The following is a 15,933-nucleotide window of genomic DNA, read 5'->3' as shown; positions in this document are numbered from 1 at the left end:
CTGTTCTCTGATTCCTCGCTGAGGGGAAATTGAATGTGTCTCACAGACCTGTCAGTCCAGGGGAAAGCTGTGCTTCTCCCACTGAAAGGAAGGGCTCAACATCGCACCCTTGACCTATGTAAGTCATGTAACTCAGATGCATGTCTGCGTGCCCCGGGGTAAAAAATTAAAAGGAGGCTTCATGTGAATAGCTCCTAAAATGAAGTACTCATTGTTGGGGTATTATATGGAGTTTAAACCGTGATCAGTCCAGAAACTGTGGGATTGAGAGAGCCACAAAGGTAAGACTTCGAGGTTCCTGGATTTGGAGAAGAGGAGGCCATTTCTTAGAGCAGTTCTTAACATGGTGGGCAGGGTCACTGCATGTGCTTGTATAGATTGTGTTCTACACTGTTGTGCCCAGCTGATGGGCAGATGGGGGCTGGAATGCAGCCTGTGGTCCACCATGCACCTTACCTAATTTTATGTGTCAACTTGACTGGGCCATAGTGTGCCCAGATATTTGGCCACACATTATTCTACCTGTGTCTGTGAGAGTGTTTCTGGATGAAATTAATATCTGAATAGGCAGACTGCTCTCCCCAGTGTGGGTGGCCCTCATCCAATCCACTGAATGCCACAATAGAACACAAAGGTGGAATAAGGGAAAATTTGCTCTCTGCCTGACTTTGAAAATTTTATTGTAGAATTGTAACTTTGCCTCATAGCAACAGGTGATAAGATATGGACACAAATATTCAAAGTTAACGTTCAGATAATCAATTGAGCATTAAACATTCACAATATGCACGATTGTCATCCTTGGATATTACAGTAATTAAACCAACAGCTACTGTTTATTGAATGTTTTACACATATGCAAAGAATTCTACTAAAATTTTTAAAACATATGCCCGTAGAAGCATTTCATTTCTTAGAAAAACTTGAATATGATAATTAGGAGCATAATTTCCTTAAAGAACAAACAGGAGATCCTGGCTAGAGCAGATTTTACTTTCTTTTATTTTTTTGAGAAAATGGCCACATTTATTTGGATTGTAATTATATCTTTTAATCTAGTTTTCTACTCTCACTGTCCAAAGTCTCTTCTCTTCTAATTGCTGTAAAGGCAAGAATCCACACATACACAAATGCAAACACACACACACACACACACACATATCTCACACATCACTGTTTTATTCAGCAATTTTCTAACAAGTCCTCAAACCGCCCTTACTCAAGGCACTGGGGTATCACACAGATCACCGCAAAAGAGGGTGAATATGAGGTCGTGCTTGCAGTATCTGACACATTGGCCTCAAAATAAGAATTATTGTTGGTTCCCATCCCCAGCGGGGGCTAAATGAGTGGCAATGATATTATGATGCTGTTGAGAGTTCTTTGTGCCCCAGGGAGAAGATGAAAGGCAATGAACCAGAGAACCAATGTTTTGTTTTTGTTTTGTTTTCAGCTGCTACCTAAATTGGTTTCATGATTTCTTGCACTTTTATGTAACCTTCCCTTTGGGCCATTTAATGCAGATTAAAGCAACACAGTCAGCCACACCTCCAGCTCTGGAAAGACCCCCTTTTGAGGAATGGCACCGTCTACTTAGGAGCATTAATAACAGATTCCTAAACCATCTTTAAAGTTTTGTGATCTTCATATTCACACATCATCCTAGGAGGCTAAAGTTCTAGGCCAAGAATCTTTAAGAGAAAATGGTAGAAGCAGATCCCAGTCAACCCTTCAGAATCATCTTTACCTGACGTCTCTGCTTATCACAAATCCAATTGCAGTTCCCAAGGCTACACCCTGGGAGGGTCAGGAGGGAGTTTAGTGAACTCTCCTTGGCTCCAGTGAGCTCACATCCTCCTTGATCAAATGAGACATCCAGGAAGGAAAGAGTGGTTAAGCCCAGTTTCCCTGGTCCCACCAGCCTTAGATGTCATTGAGGCTTGAATAAGCCCACAATGGAATTTCCTCTAAGCTAAGGAATTCCTAAATTCTAAGGAATTTCCTCTAGTTCACCAAATGCCATTGGTTTAGGTCAGCCCTTCTCAAACTTTGAAGTTCTTATAAACTGCCTGGAGAGCTCGTCAAAAGGCAGATTCCCATTCAGTACTTGTGGAGTAGGGACAGAAATTCTGAATTTCTAGCAAGGTCTTTGGTGAAGACAATGCTGCTGGCCCATGGACAACAGTAAAGGCCCAGAGTGAAGTTAATTTCTCAGGTACTTGATTCCTTTCCAGCTTTTTCTTTCGATGTCACCACTGTGTGGCTGTGGCCTCTGCTCTCTATTGCTGCCATGTCCAGCCTCATTCCCCATCTATTGCTAAGAGAGTATTTAACGTTGGTCTCCTATCACTCAAGCCTGCGTAGAGTTCCCTTGGCCATCCTTAGGTAGTCTAGCTTCTGGTTCTTTTACAAGCCCCCAAAAGATATATGTCACTTTCAGGTTCCAAGGAACTTGGAATGCATTTTCCAGAAAGTAGGATTCCTTGGCTGCCCTGAATATTCCCCCAGATTCCCACCATGGTGGTGGTCTTTGTCTCTCCTTCTTGCTGGGGAGCGTTAACTCACGGTGTATAAGAGGTAACATTAGCCCTGAATCTTATTCATGGCTTCTTGTGGATAGACAATGGTACATATGCAAATATAGGATTCACAATATACTCTCAGGCATCCCAAAGACCCAGAAATGAGTGTGTGAATTAGGTGGTTGCCATGACTCTCACTGCAAAGACAACAAATAAAAATTGTGTGAGGAGGCAGGCACGGGGCTCCCACATGCTGTTCTAATGATTGATCACATCAGAGTCAGCCAAGAAGCAGCCTTTGAATACACATTTCCAGGACCTCATCCCAGACCAACTGAATCAGCATTCCGGTGTTGGGGGATCTGTACTGTTATAAAGCACAGAGTGATTTGGGGTTTGCTGTGCTGATGAGCAACTATTTAACATCTGCAACTTATCCAGTTACTAAAAGAGTTCCTGAGTACCTACCATGGGTCAGGCACAACACAAACAATTCCTCCCTTCATGCCTTTCCCAGCTGAAAAATGGAGAGTAAACAAAAAAAACAGGAATAATTGCAAATGAAAAGTGTTATAAAGGAAACTAATAAGGCAATGAATCCACGATGAAGGAGTAGGTCCTTTTGATGACCTGATTAGTGATGGTGTCTCTGGGGCAGTGACATTAAGGCTGCGACATGAAGGGGTAGGAATTACCAGCAGCACAGTGGCGCTGAGGCACAGAGCATCATATGCAAACATCTCCATGGGAAAGCACATGCCTTAGCAACTTCTGTAGATGCTACCAGACAAACCAAAGAAAACAAGTTACAACTCCCTTCCTTGCAAATTATTCTGCAATTAGGACTTCTTTACAAGTCCTAATTGGCAAATTAATATGGCAAAGGCATAAGGACTCTCTTTCTGTCACCTTCAGAGCCTGTTCTCATTCTTTGCTTGCTGGACTGCTATTTCCAAAAACCTGGGTCTCACTGAATACACCACTGAAGACCCCTATTCCACTTCTTGAAGGCTGTATGTAAGGTTGGGGGCCCAGAGAGTCACCTGCAGATTCTTCAGACTCCTCCTGTTTCTTTTGGTGAAGATGATCATTAGGTTGACACTCTACATTAACTGTGTGAGTCTGGCCTGAGGCTTGGACTCCTCATCTGTAAAATGGGATCAAATGCCTGTCCCACAGTTGATTCAATAAGATCGTGTGCCTCGTCCGTGAGAGTTCTCCTCCAGTACAGTGTGACCACGGCACTTTGGAAGGTGCTGTTCTGAAAGGCAATGAGTGTACCTCAACTTTTGCTCTGTCATTTATCGTTTTTAACTATATGGGGGCAATTATAAGCCAACATTCTAGGTGGTACTGATGCTGGCAGGAGACTGTCTGCCTAAGAGCAGACTTCCTAATCAAACTTGCACACCCTCGGGGCAGCTGATCTCTGTGTTAGGAGAAAAGCAATCTTATTGAGCAAATGTGTGAAGAGGCATTTTCACTTGTGAGACTCTTAACTATGTCTATTTCAGGCAGCTGAGCAAAGGGACTGACAACTTCCTGATTGTGTGGGTGTGGGTCTGCTCTGGGACAGACAGGGGTGGGCCAGTGTGCTGGAGTTTGCCTCGCAGGTCAGACCTGGTAGGCACTTCCTGCTTTTAGCACTTTCTTCCTTTTTTCTACTCCTGGGGTTACTGCTTCTCAAAGACACGTCAAGGGACTAAGGTGGGCAGGCGTTACAATGGACCAATGGGCGTCTGGATGTTTGTGATCTGTCACTTCCCCAGATAGAGATCTCTTCTGGAGGAGGCCTTCCTTTCATGCTATTCCTGAGTGCACACCACAGTCTGGGCACCCTGAAGACTGCGCTTCAGATGCATCTGAGTGACCTTTGCTGATGCTCCTACAACCAACACTTTACTTGCCAGGTGTGGTGGAGGGTTCCTCAATGAATAGACATGTCCCTGCCTCAAAAAGAAAAAATCAATAGGTATCCAACTAGCCATAAAAGAAGACAGGCTGTGATAACTACAATAATACAGATAAAAAGGAAGTGCTCTGTTATAATTGGTGCTGTATTAGTTTCCTATTGTGGCCTCAAATTTAGTGTCTTTAAACAACAGAAATTTATTCTCTCACAGGAAGCCAGGAATCTGAAATGAGTCTTAGGGGCTGAAATCAAAGTATTGCAAGGGCTGTGTTTCCTCCAGAGGCTCTAGGAAGAATCTGCTCCTTGACTCTTCCAGTTTCTAGTGGCTGCCAGCATTCCCTTACTTGTGGCCTCATCATCCCAATCCCAGCTGATGTGGTTACATAGCCGTCTCCTCTTCTGTGAAATCTGCCTCTGCTGCCTGCCTACAAGGATACATGTAATTGCATGTAGGGCCCCCTGGGATAAGCTAGGACCCTATCTCAAGATTCTTAATGTAATCATATCTGCAAAGTCCTTTATTTCCATGTAAGGTAACATTCACAGGTTCCAGGGATTAGCACATGGATATCTTTTGGGGTGTCATTATTCAGCCCACCACAGGTACCACTCTTTATTCCACTCCCTCCCCCCAACCAAATGGTCTACAGCTGTGCTGTCCAATTTGGAAGCCACTAGTCACATGTGGCTATTGAGCACTTGAAACGTGTCTAAGCTGAGATGTGCTGTAAAGGTAAATACATGCTAGATTTTGAAAACTTACTACAAAAATGCAAAGCATCTCATTAATAATTGTTTATGTTGGTTACCTGTTGAATATTTTGGATATTTAGGATAAATGAACTCTATTATTAAAATTAGTACCACCTGTTTCTTTTCACTTAAAAGCAACTACTAGAAAATTTAAAATTGCATTTGTGGCTTGCATTTGTGGTTTGTAGTGTATTTCTATTGGACAGTGTTCTATACAACCTACAACAGCAATTTTCAAACTGCTGCACAGCAGAATCATGTGGGGAGTTTAAAAAAAAGAAAACAGTGTGCACGCTGCACCCCCCAGACTTATTAAATCAGAAATCTCTAGGGAGAGGGCCAGGCATCAGCATGTTTCAAACACCCCAGGTCATTCCAGTATGTAACCAAGGCTGAGAATCCGAGGAGTAGAGACCCGGAGGAGGGTTAATAGTGAAAATAGCACTGAAGGTCCAGGAATTACCACAACTGGGTATGCCTGTTTCCTTTGCAAACGACAGAAAATAGGGGCTCCTTGAAGTACACTCTGCTTTCACTGAGATGCACACCTCCCCCACCCACAGAGCGAGCGCAGCTGTGAGCCTGGAGGTGTGGGAGGAGGACAGCTCCCTCCCCTGAGCCAGAAGACACTAGGGATCTCAACCCTGGGGGTCAGGCTGGCTGGACCTCTCTTCCTTGGGTGCTTCTGGCAGTTACATCAACCTTTCGCTGGCAGTTTCTGCCCTAGTACTTGGCAGAACAGAGTGCAATAAAACCTAGCAAGCTCCTAAATATTCCATTTGTGGGACTGGATCAAGGCAAAGCACTTCCGCAGTGGCTTGCAGTGGAAACATGTTTTGGAGGCATCCAGCAGTAACATCCACCACCCCCAGAGGTTCCTCACCAGAGCTGGGATTCCCAGCTACTTCGCGGCTCCGCACAGCGGCCGTGTTCTCTGGTTCTGGACTCAGAATGAGGGAGCAAAGCCAAGATCCGTTGCACTTCCACTGAGTTTTGAAATGTTGCTTGGGAAAGTGGTTCTTGGTGGAGTAAGATAGGAGGTTTCAATGGCTGCTTGTGTTACTTGACACAACACAGATACAATGAGACGAGCCTCAGCCTTGTTCATGCGGTGCCGTAACTCACTCTGGCATCATCAGAGAAGAAACCTGTCACCGGAGTGCATTCTGTAGCCCTTTGAGACGAACTCATCAAAGCACCATATTACCCTACATTGAAACAATTTTGAAAAATTTTGAAAACTTTTCTAAACTGCAGGTCACTCCTTTGACTTCTAAGATAGCAAATACCAAACAGTAATTAATATTTTAAAAGGAAGAGGCATTCCAAACCAGGGGGATAAACAATTCTGAACAAAAGCCTCTAGCAAACTTGTTCCCTCCCTCCTTCCCTCCTTTCCTTATTGAGTGCGGACTCTAGGTAGGAAGCAGGCCTTGTCTTCACAGAGTTTAGGGGCTAATAGAGGGAGAAGACGTCAAAGTAAATGGGAGAGAAAACATATAGGGTCTATGATTGAAGACAAGACCTCTCTTTCCCTTTTGTCCTTTTCTTCCTTTCTTTATTGCTGTGTGTGTGTGTGTGTGTGTGTGTGTGTACACACACGTATACGTGCTTATAGATGTATGTATCTGGTAACTTACAAAGATACATACAGAGCAAGGTAAAAAAGAAATCTGGAAATTTGGAGAAGGAAATTTGAAAGTAAAAAAATGTTGGAAGTCAGAATTAGTCAAAAAATTATAGGGCTTCCCTGGTGGCGCAGTGGTTGAGAATCTGCCTGCCAATGCAGGGGACACGGGTTCGAGCCCTGGTCTGGGAAGATCCCACATGCCATGGAGCAACTGGGCCCGTGAGCCACAATTGCTGAGCCTGCGCGTCTGGAGCCTGTGCCCCGCAACAAGAGAGGCCGCGATGGTGAGAGGTCCGCGCACCGCGATGAAGAGTGGTCCCCACTTGCCGCAACTAGAGAAAGCCCTCGCACACAAACGAAGACTCAACACAGTCATAAATAAATAAAATAAATAAAAGAACGTGAATTTCTTAAAAAAAAAAAAAAAAAGCAGCTAGACAGGAGAAAAGCTTTAGAAAACAAATTGCTTCAAAAAAAAAAAAAAATTATATTCCTTAAGTCTTGTCTAAGTAACTGAATGTGGGCCACAAGTTTGGATCTGACTTCCCAGCACCCAGTGCAAAGAGGAATACACACCAGATGCATAATTCAGTCTTTGTAAGATTAAAACTAATGAGTTGCCAAGAAACCTCCTGGATTAGGGTGCAGTGTCATGACAAGGCACTGTGGGATATACTCAGCAATGCCCTCAATAGCATCTCCCATTGCACTGAAGAGTTCTGTAGGGCATGATGGGAGTCTGTAGGGTTTGGAGAAAACAGAAAAGATAGACTATTAAATTCTGGCTGGAGCTAAACTTTCTGCTAGGATTGAGCTGGGTTAGTCTGAGTCTCTACCTATAATTTTCTGTAGTTTGATATTCTGTTTTAAATGCTCAGCTAGGGGTACGCAATGGAGGTTATGGGAGTGGAGAGGGATACTCACTTCTGCCTCCACTGGAGAAGTGTGGGCTGATGCCAGGGACCTGGAGGAGATGTTGCCCATGGAAGGATACAGTGTGAGTTGTCCAGAGGAAAAAGGCAGGGAAGGCATTGAGAGAACAGCATCAGTGGGGCACAGAGGTATAGAGAGCGCCCATAGGGAGCTACGGGCAGTTTGGCACTGGATAAGTATGAAATATGAGGCAACGTAGGGTGGGGGGGAGGGCTGGAGAAGCAGGCAAGGGCAGACTGTGCCCATCCTCTGTGCTCTGCTAAGGAATGTGGCTTTGCTCTGTGGAGAGATACTGAGATGCCACTGAAGGGATTTAGGCAGGGAGTTGTATTTGCTATCTATAGCATTCATGCTGCACAATAAATCTCCCCCAAACTCCGTGGCCTAATAACAGTCACATGTTCTTGCACACAGATCTGAGTCTGTGAGGGGAGGGTGGCTGTGCTTCAGGGTGGCCCTGTGTGAGGCCCAGACTGAAGCAAAAACAGCCACCCAAGGTTAGCTCTTTTCCCCGTGAAGTGTGGAAGTACAAGAGGGTGAGTTCTCACCAGAGAAGGGGTACACCCTCAGGTGCACCCACTTTCCAGGAGCAAAGCAAGTCCTGTGGCCAAGCACAATATCATCAAGAGAGGATAAACTCTGCCCCCCTCAGTGGGAGCTACTGCAAAGTTGCATGGCAGAGATGGTATGAATTATACAGGGAGGTTGTGAAGAATTATGAACAATGATTCAATCTACCTTAGGGGGGACGCAGCTGGACTGGACTTTTTAGGTAGTTCACTTGGGCAGTTCTGTGGAAACCAAATTCAAGACAGGTGATACTGAAGTCAGATGGACCCGTAAGGATGGTCAGCTGAGACCTAGTGAGAATCTGGGTTGGGCAATTAGTGAGCTGTGATGGAACAGTTAGTTCAAAACAACAAATGAGGTAAAACCATCAGGACCTAATGACTTACAGTCATTTTATGGCTGGTTTTGAGCTACCTCCATTTACAGTATACAGAGTCCACTGCTAAGGTTTGCATATGAAATTGTTAGTTGCCTATCCAATATTTGTTTTCTTATTTCTTATTAAAACAACTTTGATTTTACTTGTGGCATTGATATGCTTAACTTAAAAAAATTACCTAGCTTCACCTGAAGCTGCGAGGTGGTCAGATGGCAAACCCGGGCTATTAGGATATAAGTGAGATTCACTGGGTCATATTACCAGGAGAACTTTTGCCATTTGCTTCTACCTTCTTCCTGCCTCAAATGTAGATGGATGGCTGGAGCTCCATGTATAAGCAGATGCCCACAGTTCAAACTCTTGTTGTTCAAGGGTCAACAGTACTAGAGGATGCTGGGTGGGGGGAGAACCGTGGGTCAATGTGATGAGGCCATCTGTTTGCTAACTGGTACTTATTGAGGTTAGGCTTCTACTTCCCAGAGAGATATATCATCCCTGATGATCTATCGTCCTTGGATCCAAGGATCATCATCCTTGATGATCACATTTCAAAGGGATGGCTCCCAGGTCTTTGAGAAAGAATTCCTGGGTGGTAAAACTGGTGAGAAGCTGGGAGATGATCGACAGCTCAAGGGTGCAGAGAAAGAATTTACAATGGAAAGCTTTCTAAAGTAAATGTTCTACGAAAAGGGAGGTCAGGGACCTTTGGTCAGGAAGACACCTGTCTGAAGTGTAGTCAAGCTGAGGGGAACTTGAAGGCCATCTAGGTCAGAGGGCAACACCACCTTGCAGGCTCTCCAGGAAGTCTGGTCTCAGAAGTCCTCAAGTGATCATTTCTTAACAGGTGGCAGCTTTATCAGGGGACACACACTGACCAGCTGGTAAGGGTCTCTGACTTAGAGTCTCATCCTACTGGATGGAGATGATTGCCTCTGCACTCTGGTTTTCTGAAGCCCCCCTGGGGGCAAATCCCTGCAGTTTTCTGACCCCGTCTCCATCCTGGAGAGGAGAGGATTCACCTAAGTGACATGCCAGGACCAAATACATCCAGTTCTTCAGGCAAAAAAACATGTCTTCAGCTCAGAGATGATTCCATGTGACTTCGTGTGAGAGTAGAACTGGGGATGGGGAAGGGACTCTTGTAGCCCAAAGTTAGTACTCAGGGACACAGAGTATCCCTTCCAGAAATTGCCATCATAAACAGCCGAGGCAGTAATACAGGGCAGCCTGCGGCACCGAGGAAAATGAAAATCTCCTTGGCTGGCATTTCAGCTTGTCTAAGGGGCCGTGCTTTGCTCAGAGGGGAGATGACTGTGCTGACCTTAAAATCCAGGCTTCGGGAAGCAAGAGATGAAGGTTTTTGTTTTTCCCTTAATTAAGGCTTTGGTGTTTTTCAAACAAAAATATAAAAGATTCAGAACTTCCCCTTAAGCTTCTTCACAAAAGTCGTTGATTTTTAGAAAAGATAAAGGCCTGGGGTGAGGGTAGGGGTGGATGGTCCCTAAAGAGTATTGCCCAGAAGCCTCTTTTTCCCCTTCTTAGAATATAGGGGTTTTCTTAAACGTTCCTTCCCCCAAAGCCCTCCCCCTTGCTTTTGCCATCGACCTCTTCTTCCATTCTCCAAAGTACAGTCAGACGGTTACCCTTCAGGTCCTCCTACCCATCCTTCCTGAACCCCAATTTCTCAAAATACCAGTATCTTTCATTTTGCTCGCAGCTGTTTCCCCTGCCCGATGACGAGCCTGGCGTGCAGGGGGCGGAGGGAGTTGCTTCTGCCACACGGTGGCGCGCGCGAGCCTCCCAAAGACCGAGTGTCACAGCTTCTTATACTTCTCCCCCTCCCGCCCCCCCACCCCCCACCCCCCACCCCCCACCCTGACCCGCGCCCCGGCGCTGAAGGAGCCGCGCCCCCGGCCTTGCCGGCGGGACAGCGCACAGCGCGCTTCGGGATCCCAGCGGGCGGGTGAGCGGCTGCAGCAGCGGGCGGCCCGCCCCGGCTCCAGGCTCCTCCTCCTGCCGGTCCAGCCTTTAACCACCCCCCCCGCCCCCCCACGCCTCCCCGGCTCGGCGCTGCAAATCCTAGGCTTCCCCCAGCAGCCTGGGAGCGGCGGCGGGCGCAGCAAAGGCGGCAGGAGGAGCGCCGCCGGCCGGCCGCGCCAGTCCCTCGGGCAGCGGCGGCGGCGGCGCTGGATTAGCTCCCGAGGTGCCGCGGAGCCCGGCGCTCCCCGGCGGGGCTAGGAGAGGAGAGAAGCGGGGGCTGCAGCTGGGCAAGGGGGAGGAAAGTGAGCGTGTGTGAGTGCGTGTGTGCCCGAGTGTGGGGGGCGACAGGCTCGAATTAGGGCGGCAGAGAGGGCAGGGGAACCGGAGTGCGGCCCCCTAGGGTCTCCCGCGGCGGCGCCAGCTTCCCGGCGCCCCTCACCATGGACTTGCGCGGAGTTGGGATGTGCCTTGGCCGCAGCGCGCGGATGGCTGCCCGGCCCTGGGGGTGCGCGGGCGCGCGCACAGGGATGGCGAGGTAGGATGGCGGCCCAGCGCGACCCCTGCCGCCCCAACCCAGTGGCCCCCGGGCGGTGCAGCTGACTCGTTGGAGCGCACTGGGGTGTGGGCGGAGGCGGCCCAGCCGTGCCCGCGTCTTCGGGAGTTGCTTTGCCTCTTCCACCCACTCGCACCTGCCACCTCGCGGATACCATGTCGAAGGCGGCCGGAGGTGCATCGGCGGCGGCGGCGGCGGCGGAAAGTTGTCCGCCAACCTCTGCCGGCCCGTCTGCGGCCACTGCCGTTGAGGACCTGTCCAAAGTGTCGGACGAGGAGCTGCTGCAGTGGAGCAAGGAGGAGCTGATCCGCTGCCTGCGGCGCGCGGAGGCGGAGAAGGTGAGCGCGATGCTGGACCACAGCAACCTCATCCGCGAGGTCAACCGCCGCCTGCAGCTACACCTCGGCGAGATCCGCGGGCTCAAGGTGAGCGCCGGGCCCGGCGGGGCGGGAAGCTGGGCGCCCTGGGGAGGTGGGGCCAGGCAAACTTTCCCTCCCTCCGTCAACAGGTGATCCTCCCCATTCTCCCTGTCAGCAGCCCCTGCTCCCCTTCCCCAGCCCTTTGGAAACTTTTCCAAACTTTGGAGACGTTTGGTTCCCTCCTCTTCCCCCTATGGGGCGCACTAGCGTCGAGCTCGCGGTCCTCCGTGGCCGGAGGAGCGGGCGCCAAGGACGCTGAAAGGCTGGGAGGGGAGCGATGGGTACGCGGAACCTTTAATTCCCCAGGAAGCCTGGAAAATCAGTGCTTTGGGGAGCCGGGTTACGGCCAGGCAGGGGAAAAAACGAGCGAAGGAGCGAGTCCAGAGCATCTTTGCCCTTGGGGATCGGGGATACGATATGGCTGCTCTGGCGCCACGACTTCTCCGTGGGGCAGAGGGTGAGGAAAGGGCGCCGATGCAGGGGAGAGGGGCTGGCGGGGCGCCCAGGGTGAAGCCGCGGCGCCACCCTCGGAACTGGGCTATGTCGCATGGTGCAGAGGAGCTTACCTCTTCCTTCACGTTCTACCTGCTCCGATGCTTTCCTTTTCCTCGAGTTCGGCTGGCGTCGTCTGGGGTGGCCTGACCACCCCATTTACCCCCAATTTGATTATAATTTCGTCTAGCTAGGGGGGAAGGGCAGAGGGACTCAGTTTAGGAAACACAGGGTTTTGGAAGTGGACCCTAAGTGCCATCCAGTCATGCTTTCCTTTGGAGCCAGTCCTTCCTCTTTGCTATTAGGGGAAGGAAAAGAACAAAAGAAAAACAAAACAATAAAACCCCAACCCCCCCACCAACTTTCTTTTGTCCTTGGAGCGTTCTGAGTGTGCCAGCAAGGTGCCAGCCCGGCTGGCTGCAGCAGATGGGTGGCGGGGAACCGCCCTGCCCGAGTGTACCACAAACTTCCTCTCCTTACTGCTTGCGCTGTTGCCGCCTGGTATGCCTTCCTCTCATTGTTCTTCTTTTGTTTATAGGAAGCCAGACACAAACGAAATCGCTGCAGGGACCTCGGGGAGCAAATTCCCGCAGGCACATGCTGTTCTTGTCCCCTTTCCACTCCCACCCCACTTCTCAGGCAGTAGACACTTTCTTAATTGCCTCAGCGGCTCCACCCCTCGGATTCTCGGGCAAAGGGGAGTGGGAGGGGGAGAACTGCTAGATGCTCACCTGGGTGCTGGGCCCAGTGCGGGTAGAGAAGGCCGTCCCCTGAGGCTCCAGTTGACTGTCATACACAGTCCCTAGAGTGGATGCAGTTAGGAGGATCTCTCAGAAAAATCCCAAGCCTTACTCTCTCCTTTGGCTTAATTCGTTACTAATGGACTATTAAGTACCAGACTCTTGGATTAGAGGCAGGACAGTGTAGGGGGAAGATCATCTCAGAGGTGGGTCTGCATCTAGAATCCTCATTTGGCCAGGAGGGTGAGCTTGGGTAATTTCTCAGAGCCTTATTTTACTCATCAATAAAATGCAAGTCATAATAACCACCTCCTAGGGGGGTGTGACAATAAATTATGAGAATTTAGGTGAAGGTTTAATTCTGGACTTGACTACAAAACATGGTAGTCATTGTCATCAGGAGATGATGCGTAAGTGTACGGAAAGCCATGCATCTCCTGGATCTGGGTTTCCGTGGCAAAGCTGGACACAAGTATAGTTCGTAACCCTCCAATTTAATCTTCTTTCATGGCTTGAACTATAATGCAACTTGGAAGAGTTTGTAATTAATTAATTTCCTAGAGATTTTGATAGTATGGAGCATTGACATAGAGCTTAGAAATACTTGGAAGTTCTTTTCGGTTGTGTGGATTGCCTGTGGGGGTCTGTGTGTGAGTGGTGTAGGGGAGGGGAGGACCGGGTCTTCATTCCAGTAACCTCATTTAGGGAAGTACCTATCAGGCCAGTTAAGAGCGGTTACACCTCAAGTAGGAGTCTCCGTGTGGTCTAGATTCGTGACCTGGCATTAAAAGACTTTCTAGTCCACCTCCTTATCAAGTTCAGAAATGATGGGGATTGGTTAGTTTCTGATGCAGCCCCTACTCCTCATTCCCATCATCCTGGGGCAGCCACGTGGTGGCCCCTCCTAAGCCTCTGGCCCACTCTGAGGGGCCAGCCTTCTTCCTTCCCGTCCTCATCTCAGCTCCGAGCTTCCCTAGACACCATGGTGATCCATAAATGCGGTTGACTGAATAAGTGATAGTACATTTTATATTTTTTAATTAATTTTTATTAGGGTATAGTTGCTTTTCAATGTTGTGTTAGTTTCTACTGCACAGCAAAATGGATCAGCCATGCATATACATATGTCCCCTCCCTTTTGGATTTCCCTCCCATTTAGGACACCACAGTGCATTAAGTAGAGTTTCCTGTGCTTATACAGTATGTTCCCATCAGTTGTCTATTTTATACATAGTATCAATAGTGAGACTTAGAGAACAAATGTATGGATACCAAGGGGGAAAAGGAAAGGGGTGGGGTGGGAGGAAATGGGAGATAAGGATAGTAATGTTTCTTGCATTTCACTCCATTTGGGAAGGAGCCCGTGGTGGCACAAGTCCTATTTACTTCCCAGTTCTGGAGAAAACAGGAATAGTTGTAGGATACTCAAAGGGGAATATTTTCACATGGAAATTCAGTTAGATGAAGAAGAACGTGACGAACTTTCTATGAAATGGGAGGATTAAGCTAAATGTGGAAGAAGTTTTGAAGCTGAGAATGATTTTTCTTTTAACATCTTTATTGGAGTATGATTGCTTTACAATGGTGTGTTAGTTTCTGCTGTATAACAAAGTGAATCAGCTATATGCATACGTATATCCCCATTTCTCTTCCCTCTTGCGTCTCCCTCCCACCTTCCCTATCCCACCCCTCTAGGTGGACACAAAGCGCCGAGCTGATCTCCCTGTGCCATGCAGCTGCTTCTCACTAGCTATCTATTTTACATTTGGTAGTGTATATATATGTCCATGCCACTCTCTCACTTCGTCCCAGCATACCCTTCCCCCTCCCCGTGTCCTCAAGTCCGTTCTCTACATCTGCAACTTTATTCCTGTCCTGCCCTTAGGTTCTTCAGAACCTTTTTTTTCCCATATATTTTTTATTCCATATATTTCCTTTAATTCCATATATATGTGTTAGCATACAGTATTTGTTTTTCTCTTTCTGACTTACTTCACTCTGTATGACAGATTCTAGGTCCATCCACCTCACTACAAATGACTCAATTTCATTTCTTTTTATGGCTGAGTAATATTCCATTGTATATATGTGTCATGTCTTCTTTATCCATTTATCTGTCAATGGACACTTAGGTTGCTTCCATGTCCTGGCTTTGTGCTGCAGTGAACATTGTGGTACATGACTCTTTTTAAATTATGGTTTTCTCAGGGTATATGCCCAGCAGTGGGATTGCTGGGTCATATGTTAGTTCCATTTTTAGTTTTTTAAGGAACCTCCTTACTGTTCTCCATAGTGGCTGTATCAATTGACATTCCCACCAACAGTGCAAGAGGGTTCCCTTTTCTCCACACCCTCTCCAGCATTTATTGTTTGTAGATATTTTGATGATGGCCATTCTGACTGGTGTGAGGTGATACCTCATTGTAGTTTTGATTTGCATTTCTCTAATGATTAGTGATGTTGAGTATCCTTTCATGTGTTTGTTGGCAATCTGTATATCTTCTTTGGAGAAATGTCTATGTAGGTCTTCTGCCCATTTTTGGATTGGGTTGTTTGTTTTTTTGATATTGAGCTGCATGAGCTGTGAAGCTGAGAATGACTAATTTTGTTTAGCATTATTTTCTCAGAATATCCACAGCTTCTGATTTCCCATAAAGCACCAGTGTCAAGGGATAATTTATTCTCTTATTACTACAGACTCCAACACAGGGAGTAGCTGTAGCAGTAGCAGGGCTAGCTGAAAACAATAATAAGAAATCTTTTCTCTGTAGCTAGAACTGTACCCTGTTTTGGCTGTAGGCCTAGGGCTTTAAAGGGCTGGTCAGTCCATAAACACATATTAAGCATTCACTGTATGCAACATACCAAGTCAAGTGTGTCAAATATGCAAAGAAAGACATTGGAATGGACTCTGCCCTCCAGAAACTAAGGTATCTACATTAGAAAAGAAAGAAAGAAAAAAAAAGATGCCCAATGAGTGCTCTCGGGAGTGTGTGTTACGGGCATTGAGCAGTGAGTGGGATAGTTACTTTAGTCATTCATTCAAGCCT

At 47.5% G+C, this 15,933-nt stretch overlaps 1 protein-coding gene and 2 long non-coding RNA genes across 6 annotated transcripts in view; 1 reads left to right on the top strand and 2 right to left on the bottom strand.

Moving 5' to 3' along the window:
- The window catches only part of LOC309612529, a 300,182-nt gene that overhangs the window by 185,154 nt on the left and 99,095 nt on the right, over positions 1 to 15,933 (bottom strand). The gene's annotated exons all lie outside the window — the stretch shown is intronic.
- On the bottom strand, positions 6,384 to 14,195 carry LOC309612515. Its single transcript, XR_014235237.1, has 4 exons — positions 12,218 to 14,195; positions 8,489 to 8,541; positions 7,742 to 7,781; positions 6,384 to 6,395 (listed from the first exon to the last, which is right to left on the bottom strand). It is a non-coding gene; the product is annotated as an uncharacterized lncRNA (long non-coding RNA).
- Positions 10,777 to 15,933, top strand: part of CCDC85A (coiled-coil domain containing 85A) — a 197,272-nt gene continuing 192,115 nt past the window's right edge. For all 4 annotated transcript variants that reach the window (XM_082358182.1, XM_082358181.1, XM_082358180.1 and 1 more), the window contains exon 1: positions 10,777 to 11,657. In XM_082358182.1, coding sequence (XP_082214308.1) covers positions 11,388 to 11,657 — 270 coding nt within the window. In that variant the 5' untranslated portion in view covers positions 10,777 to 11,387. The remainder of the gene's footprint in view (positions 11,658 to 15,933) is intronic.

Source organism: Balaenoptera borealis (assembly GCF_965194805.1).
Source record: "Balaenoptera borealis genome assembly, chromosome: 15".
NCBI classification, from domain to species: domain Eukaryota; kingdom Metazoa; phylum Chordata; class Mammalia; order Artiodactyla; family Balaenopteridae; genus Balaenoptera; species Balaenoptera borealis.
Note: the sequence above shows the minus strand (reverse complement) of the source record. Positions and strands in the feature narration are given on the sequence as shown.